General features: G+C 36.8%; 1 protein-coding gene across 1 annotated transcript; it reads left to right on the plus strand.

Moving 5' to 3' along the window:
• Positions 1-1935: 1935 nt before the first annotated feature.
• On the plus strand, positions 1936-8230 carry LOC131314649 (beta-glucosidase 12-like). Its single transcript, XM_058343442.1, has 13 exons — positions 1936-2195; positions 2610-2679; positions 3326-3384; positions 4156-4231; positions 4640-4717; positions 5589-5676; positions 6169-6424; positions 6592-6707; positions 6776-6996; positions 7119-7150; positions 7293-7395; positions 7562-7676; positions 7857-8230. The coding sequence occupies exons 1-13, from the start codon at positions 2004-2006 to the stop codon at positions 8023-8025; spliced, it is 1575 nt and encodes a 524-aa protein (XP_058199425.1). The 5' UTR covers positions 1936-2003; the 3' UTR covers positions 8026-8230.
• The last annotated feature ends 1192 nt before the right edge of the window (positions 8231-9422 follow it).

The raw sequence follows: 9422 nt of genomic DNA on the forward strand, positions 1-9422 counted from the left end.
CAATTCATCATAAAATAAACTTTTATTAGACAACAAAAATTACACTCTCATTATATAAACCTCTTCTAATTAAAAAAATATAAAGATAAAAGCTCACATAATTTTAAGTTCACAAAACAAATAAATAAAAATCATTCTCCAGTTAACTCCTCTCCCAAATAAGGCCTAGACCAGTCTTTTTCCTTCTTTTTTTTCTTTTGAACAAATACGTACTACTACTACCTAGAGACACATCACATATGTAATAACCCTTTAAAAAGAAGGCTAAAAGGGTAATTGGGCCTTGTCTCATTTAGGGTTTCCAAATTTTTATCCCCCCACCAGCAGCTTTCATTCTACTCATGCGTGACCTGCCATCGAGCCCCATTCTCTATCCAACCAGCCATGGCAAAACAGAACAAGTATAGCTCTCTCTTTCTGATCGCGATCTGATTCTGACCGGGATGCATCTCTCTCTCTCTCCTCCTCTCTTTGATCGCGATCTGATTTTGACCAGGATGCGTTTGATCGCAATATGATTTGGTTTTGAACGGTACCGGCCGAAATTTCTAGTACCTCCATCTCATCTGAAATAGGCTGGAATCAATGGTACTCGCCGGTAAGGCTCAGTATCAGAGCCGGGACGGTATTGGAGGTGTACGTTACCGGTTTTATACAAATTGGGTACGTACCGTACCGGCCGGTACAAAATGAGATTTAGGGGGCCGTTCCGCTTTCTTTTTAAACTTTTTTTAAAAAAAAAAAATGTAATTTCAAACAAAAATATAATAAAAATGAAAAATAATTTTTTGATTTTTTTGTACCGTTTAAAAGATCTCAATGAAGCCTATCAAATAAGATCCATATTGGTAGGAAAATTATTTGCGTAAATACGTGATTTTTGAACTTGAAATTACCTTCCTTTTCAAAAAGTATTTTTTCGAAGAAACTGAAACAAGGTCTCACAACCTTGCTCCCATATGCACGATTGTATGTTGTTACCCCCTCCGTCCCTATTTAAATGACCATTATTTTATTTTGGATTGTTTCAAATTAAAATATAAGTGTCCACTTTGAAAAGTTAATTGGTAAAGCAGACAAACAAATAAACATGATATTAATAATCTGATCATCTAATCTCATCCCAGACAAACATACTCATTATCAATCCATTCTCATTTACAATTCATTCTAATTACCAATCTCAATCCTAATCCCATCTCCCTATGAATTTCATCCATCTATTACTGTTATCAAACGGGGCCATAGGTCATTCAATATATATTGGGCCTAAGTAATGTGGTAGACTCTTTGCCGTTACTCCCATATAAATTGAGCCTTGAGCACACAGTGGCGGGTCGATACATCAGACAAACTTCCAACGGAGGATAGTTTTGAAAAGTGTAAAGTGGAAAAATTGATGAAAAAAGTATAAAGTAGATGTGAAAGTTGACTCTTAAAACTGCGTGATTTTCAAACTAAAATATGTAAAAAGGACGGAGGGAGTATTTGTGTTTGTCCAAGTTCTTTATCTCACTTTATTAGTGGCAAAAACAAAGGAAAAGAGCAAAAATTGACAGTCACGTTGATCGAGACTACTGGTCCACTCGTGGATGTGGCTGGAGGAAGATGGAAGATTCCCACTGGCAGCTAAAGCTTAACGTTCTTTCGTACCACCGCAGTTGCAGCTACTAAGCGTCACCACTGGTGCTGCACAAGAACCCACAAATCCGTCGCCAAGGTTGATCAGGTTTGGAGGCTAAAATTCCCAGACCTAAAATTCTACCAAAACTTGTAAACAATTAATATATACATGTTGACTTGCTGTTTTCCATGTGGACGAAAATTATTACTGTATAAGTTACAGAACGGGCATTTAAACCAATAACAATAAAAAATGAAAAAATGAAGTACAACATCTCTCTAAATATTTTATTTCTTCAAAAGATCTACAACATCTCTATATTAACCCAACGAAGTTAAAGCGTAGGATTAATCATAACCAATAGAGCCTACAAGTAGTGATGGGTGTTCGAGCTGATCATTTCTCCTTTGGTTTCCTAATTAGTATAAGCGTTTTGAGCCTTTTAGCAATGGTTACGGGCCTTACGGCTAGTACAAAAGGTACTTTTACACCTAGTGATGCCCTCCGCGCTCTCAATCGCTCCTACTATCCTCATGACTTCAGCTGGGGTGCTGCTTCAGCTGCTTATCAGGTACTTGTAAACTCAAGACTTTATCAACTTATACGGCGCCCTCCTAATTTGTAGAGAAAATTTAATCAAGTTGATCAAACTACGGAAAATGCCTTGTGGAGAGGCATTCCTAGTACATTCCAAGAAAAATAGATTTTTATAAGTTGATGTATCGTCCATTTTTTATGTCATGTTTGATCAACTTGATTTATTGGATAAATGATCTGCTCCGTGTCTTGTGAAAGTAATGAACAACTCAAGACAATAAAAGAGGTGAATTTGCTGTGGGTCGAAAAATGGACTGTGCATTGCTATCCTATTTTCGGACTACAAAAAATCTCAATTCAAAGAAAGTTGTTTATAGTTTGTCTGTTTGTTTTTTTATTGTATTTCAATTTGATTTGATATCCTAAATAAATTCAATTTAATTTTCAGGTTGAGGGTGGGGCAAATCTGGGTGGAAAAGGTCCAAGTATATGGGATACATTCACTCATAAATATCCAAGTCTCTCTCTCTCTCTCTCTCTCTCTCTCTCTCTCTCTCTCTCTCCACATCTTTTTACAAGGGTATAAATGTATTCTGGATTGTAGGTTTCAATTTTATTCTAGATTACGATTCTGAGTTCGATCACATAGAGAGATGAATAAATCCGATCAAAAAAAAAAAAAGGGACGGATAAAATTATTTACTGTAACTCTATAATCCTTTATGATTAGTCTACCATAAAATATAGTGATGACACTTTAAAATTTGTCTTTTAGTATGTCTTGTTATGTATAATTTTTATACTAAAAAAAATGAGTTTTAGAGTGCCATAATAAAAGATTGAGTGCCAAAATCATTAGCTTAATGTTTATTGTAAAAATTTGTAGTTCAGCTTAGAATCTTAAATTCGGTCTCAAAATTAAGCACCCCAAATCCAACTTCTTTAAAATCAAATATAAACCATTGCGAACTCCTGAGAACCTCTAAAAATCTGCACATCTGTTCTTGAATTTTTGGTAAACACACTACTAACTTTGATGAGCCCAATGCTAGATTATCAACTCTCAAACGTTCCAATATTTGGGCACCACTACTTAATTATACCATAATTGGGTTCTTGAATTTCGAAGTTTTTGAAGAGTTGGAAGTTAATTACTAATTGCAGATAAAATAACGGACCACAGCACCGGAGACGTGGCGTGCGATTCCTATCATAAGTACACGGTATGAACCTCACGGGTTGGATCCGGTCCATTTGCTCCGGACTAGTTCAGTTCATTTTGGTGTATCCGAGCTATCCAAAAGTGTTTTGAACGGCTTGGATTTAAAGTGAGTGTTTTTTATTTTTTAAAATACCCCTTTAAATCCGAGCCGTCCAAAGGACTTATGGACGGCTCGGATGCACCAAATAAACCGAACTGGTCGGTACCAAACCAAATGGACGGGATCCGGCCCCATGATGTCATGGGTTTTGGCTTTTCATTTGCAACTCTTTGTTCAACATCAATAGGAAGATTTTGACAAAAAGATTTAAAAGAGTGTATGGTAGGATTTTCCATGTATGTATATATACTACAAGAGTACATACTATGCTGACCGATATCTGGTGGGACACCAGGATGCTGCTCGGCAGTTCTCTGTTGAGGGGGTGCAGAGCGGCCGATCCGTGCTGAGGCTCGGATCGAATCTGAGCGCATACAAATTTGAACCGTTCATGACTCGATTAAGATTCGTGCCGTCGATTGCCGAGATGAGCGGCGCGATCGGCTGCTCTGCACCGCTCTATAGGAAGATGCTTGGCAGCATCTCCCATTCTAATTTTGGTGACGTAGTACAACATTCGTCAAGAAATTAAACCATATTTGATCTCAACTCACACCTAAAAGGAATCGATTTGTACCACGTTTAGATTATTCTGCGAATAAAGCTTCACAAATTTTTCTACAATTCTAGCTATATGAGCTAATTTATTTATCTTGACCATCTATATTGTAGGATGATGTGGAGAATTTGGTGCATTTAAACATGGATGCGTACCGGTTTTCAATTTCATGGCCAAGAGTGCTACCTCGTAAGATCTCCTAACTCAATTGTGCCATTAACTATTTAAACCTTTTGTATAATGTGATTAAATTTTTTACACTGTCGTTGTAAACATTTGTTTCCTCCAAAGCAATTATATTGCGCCCCGTCATCATGTTTTATTGATGGGGACCACTGTTTTGCAACGTGGCGCAATATAATTAATTTGGAGGAAACAAATGTTTATACCGGCGGTGTATAGAATTTATTCTCTTGTATAATTCTCCGCTACATTTATGTCACCTCCTATGTGATACGTATATTTGAGTTAATTTTTTTTTAAAATATATATGTTTCATTCATTTTATTGTATGTTTAATTAACATAAATTCTTCACTTTCTGAACTATTATGTTATTGGTCATTATTTTGATTATGTACATTTTTACATGTTTCAGGTGGGAAACTAAGTGGAGGAGTGAATGAGGAAGGGATTCGATACTATAACAATCTCATAAATGATCTTCTAGCCAAAGGTCATTGTTTTCTTTGGATCTCTTCTTCACAATTAATTAGAATTGATTTATGTGGATGTTTTGAGGTTTGGGTCAAACATTAGGTGTAGTTTTGTAAGTTTGGACTATCTTGCCAACATGATTTGTTGTTCTGGTCTTATAAAAAGTGAGGTGAGGGGGCAATTTAGAAGTAGGAGGGTTCTGGTCCCTTTGAGCTTATCTCAATGCGGGGTTTATTCTGTCTTAATGGTTTTATTTTATTTGCCCGTTATGGATGAATGAAATTATCTTTTGTCGATCAAAAAAATTAATTAGAATGTCTCGTGTTCATATTTGAAACCGTGCAGGATATATGATGAAAGTCACATCTCTCTCTAACAACTTAAACTTTTAAATTGATGAGTTGGATGTTAACAACTCAGTACAAAATCAGAGCATGCCAGATATATAATTAAAATCACTGCACACGTTTAGGTTCTTAATTAAAGAGCTAGAGTCTGTGGTTCTGGTTTTAGGCGGCAACATGTTTTCACGGTGTTCAGGGCAGGAGTGGATGATTTTTCGGGCTTGGGGGCATTTTAGGGTTTTGTTGGTCTTTGATCAGCGTTTGGGTCTGGGGTACCTATGGAGATTAAGTAATTTTAATTTTCTTGTGCCCTTGTCCTTTTAATCCTATAATTTTCGAATTCGGTGATTAATAAATTTTTTTGCTAATCAAAAAAAAGAAAAAAAGAGAGAGCTAGAGTCTGGCTACACGTGCGAGACATGTCAAGAACATAAATAACGAAGTTATTCCTCCCTCAAATTGCTCAGGCATTAATTTAAATAAGTTGATAATTAACTATCTAATGATCACTAAGATAATTTAGTTTGTCATATATTATAACTGCAGGTATACAGCCTTACGTAACTCTCTTCCATTGGGATGTTCCCCAGGCCTTAGAAGATGACTATCTTGGCTTCTTAAGTGAGAAAATTGTGTAAGTGATCGACTAGTTCTCATTGATAATTCATGTAATTGGCTGCCCATTTTTTAGGAGAATAAATTGGTAAAGAAAATTCTTGTACAAAACTAATTCGTCATACTGCAAGGGAGGAAAGCAATCACAAAGGAGACCTAAACTCACATACAAACATTCAGGACTTCACACAAACAAAACTCATCTCCAACCTCTAAAAGCCATCAAGACAACATAAAAAACCCACCACAACACCACCCACAATGAGTGAGAGAAAGTCTCACACAGAAGAAGAAAACCAACAAAAAAAAAAAACAACAAACAAAAATTGAAGCAAAACCTATGAGCAAACAACAGATCCACATCCCTAAGTTCAGCCGCCCCAAAATGCCGAACAAGACCCTCAGTGCCGATGCCATCTCTGCCACAAAGGCGGCCAAGACACAGCAAAGATGTATACAAGCTAGTCGTTGCAATATTTTAGGGACTAACCGATTTGTCTATAATGTACAGAGTTGACTTCCGGGATTATACAGAACTTTGCTTCCAAAGATTTGGAGATCGAGTGAAGCATTGGATCACACTAAATGAGCCATGGAGTTTCGCCGGTGGCGGGTACGTAGTTGGTTATTTGGCACCAGGTCGATGCTCAGCTTGGTTAAACAACAATTGCACCGGTGGAAATTCCGGGACTGAGCCTTATATTGTAGCACACAATCAACTCCTTGCTCATGCCGTTGCTGTAGCGACATATAAGGAGAAGTATCAGGTCTCGTCTGAGAATCTACATTTCATCACATGATCATCAAGTCATTCAAATCACACGGCGCATGCATTAATGTTAGCCAAATTGCATGGCAACAGTTTGTTGGAATTGCAACTCAATCATATATACATTGTGTAGACTAAAATCAAACCCTGAATCAATCTCTGCAGAAGTCGCAAAAGGGTGAGATCGGAATCACGCTTGTGACTACTTGGGTAAAGCCTTTAACCGATTCATCGATCAACATTAGAGCTCAAAAGCGTTCTCTTGACTTCAAGTTCGGATGGTGAGGGCTGATCAATTCGTTGTTATTATTGTTACTTAAATTCAAGTACTTTAACTTATCGAATGCAGGTTTATGGATCCAATCACAAACGGCGATTATCCCCGTATCATGCGATCGCTTGTAGGAAATCGGCTTCCGAAATTTTCACCAAAGCAATCTGAAATGCTGAAAGGGTCATTTGATTTTCTCGGGTTAAACTACTATACAACTACATATGCAGCATCTGAACTCCTTTTTACTAATTCCTTGAACAAAAGCTACGACACAGATCCTCAAGTTCTTCTCACAGGTGTGAGTTCGAACTCGACTCTTTCGATACTTCCATTCGTTTATTCATACGTGCATTTTTTTTTTCTTTTTTTGAATCAAAATGTGGACTCAAATGAAGTTTGTGATGTATTTACATTTTAGCGGTGAAGAATGGGGTCCCCATTGGAGCTCAGGTACGACTAACGTATATATTAAGTTACCTTCTTTTCTTTTCTTTTTATAACTGATGAGATATCTAAGCCAGCTTAATGACGAATGTCATTTGAAAGTAGTGAATTTAATCATTTTCATGTATCGCGCGTCATGATATTGCAGCCTGGTGCATCTTGGCTTTATGTTTATCCACGCGGGCTTCTAGATCTTCTCCTATACATAAAAGACAAATACAACAATCCCCGAATTTACATCACTGAGAATGGTAAATAGTTGTCCTTGTTATTTTAAAAATTGAATCTCAGAAAACTGCTAAAAATCTGAATGCTATTTTGTAGATTTAAAGTGCATGTTCTGTGTTCATGCCAAACGTTTGTTTTCAAATTCATTTGCTTCGGCGCATTTATATTTCTTTGGCTATCTTACTGTAGGAGTTGATCAAAGAGATAATTCGACATCGCCATTGCCACTTAAGGAGGCTCTTAATGACACTGTCAGGATCAAGTACTATCATGATCATCTTTCCTATCTTCTGAAAGCAATAAAGTAAGCAAGATAAATTCATCTTAATTTCCTGTGCACATTGATCTACTACTATTATCAATTGACGAAAAGTTAAGTACAGATCGAGGTTTAATTTCCTCAACCTTTTTTGTTTATATATATATATATATATATATATATATATATATATATATATATATATATATATATATTTTGACACAGGGCTGGGGTAAAAGTGGAAGGATACTTCGCATGGTCTCTGTTGGATAATTTCGAGTGGGCATCAGGATACACTTCTCGTTTCGGTATATACTACACAGACTTCAAAAAAGACCAGAAAAGAATTCCAAAGTTATCCGTCGAGTGGCTCAGGAAGTTCCTCCAGTATTAATCAAGCTAATTTGGCATCGATCTAACGAGACGTCAATATGTTGTCTCTTGATCGATGCCTCAATTTAATTATTGTTGGTTGGAATAATAATGTGGGGATCAGGGGACGTGACCAAACTTCCTATGCACTTCTCTCTTGATGTCTTTTCACCAACGAAAACTGTGATAATAACTGGCAATGTAATAAAAGTAATATTCGCCTTGAAGGCTTCTCTCTTTTCTACTTTTAATGCAGATGCACAATTTTTCAACTTTTCTATTTTCAATTGGCAAGTCATAAAGGCATATTGGCATTCACCCACTCTTAAATTAGTTCGGCAAAATTAGACTCCATATATTTTTATCCATACTAGCTTCAACATCAAGTACGATAAATAATAGCGAAATTTTATCCATACTTCAATCGGCATTCTTCTTCTTCTTAGATCTCAGGTCCTGTTTCGATAAGGTTCTTATTTTTTAAGTACTTATTTTTTGATTTACGAGACATGTCATTCTCTCTCAATACATCACTTTTAATTCGAAAAATAAGTGCACTCATTTGAAAAATAAATACTTATTTCAATCAGTCCCTTGCCATCATCCAAACACCTAACGCAATCCATGGGAGAATATACTCGTTAATTGTGCTGCAGCTATAATCCAATTCACTGAATTAATCATCTATAATCGAGCTCTAGCACTAGCCTAATATTCTAGTCTCTTTTTTTGGTAAACCAACGATGCATTAATAAAACATAATTAAGTGCTTACAATTCTGGGATATTCCATCCCAATCAAATTAACCTGCATAAAAAACAGTAGCATTAATACAACTAGAAATAAACGGGTAGATAAGGAAATCTCCCACGGAAACCGGTCGGAGCATCATTTGTCAACGCATCTGCACAACGTACAGTTTGCTTCGCGATATATATGCTTGATGGAGACAGCTTCAAAGTCTTGCATCAGGTGCCTGCAGTCTAGTAGAAATGTTACCAAGAGGATGGTTTGCCGTATTAGTATCCTTAAGCAGTTGAACAACACCCATTGCGTCCACCTCAATTTCCAGCCTTTGAATATTGTGATCCTTTATTGCGAAAACCATTCCATCCCTTAAGGCCCAAATTTCGGCCTTAATACTGGAAACAGCAGTAATATTCCTATGGAAACCCCCTATCCAATTCCCACAATGATCTCGAATAATTAATGCCTCCAGTGGATGCATTCCCCATAGTTCGATTTAAAGCTCCATCCGTGTTCAACTTCAAATAGTCCAGCCTTGGAGGAACCCATGCATCCCACAAGAATTAATGTCACTCCTTTGGGGGGTGGGATTTATGCGGAACAAGAAAGAAAGAACCATTCTGCGGCTTTGCTCGTGATGCTAGCAGCAATTCTAGAGTGGTCCATAGTACT

The sequence above is a fragment of the Rhododendron vialii genome, chromosome 13a, assembly GCF_030253575.1.
Source record: "Rhododendron vialii isolate Sample 1 chromosome 13a, ASM3025357v1".
Taxonomy (NCBI): Eukaryota; Viridiplantae; Streptophyta; class Magnoliopsida; order Ericales; family Ericaceae; genus Rhododendron; species Rhododendron vialii.

Coding starts and splice junctions, on each gene's coding strand:
- LOC131314649 (XM_058343442.1), top strand. CDS start 2,004: ATGGGTGTTCGAGCTGATCATTTCTCCTTTGGTTTCCTAATTAGTATA. Junction 6,997..7,118: donor TCCTCAAGTTCTTCTCACAG/GTGTGAGTTCGA, acceptor TTTACATTTTAG/CGGTGAAGAATGGGGTCCCC. Junction 7,151..7,292: donor GGGTCCCCATTGGAGCTCAG/GTACGACTAACG, acceptor ATGATATTGCAG/CCTGGTGCATCTTGGCTTTA.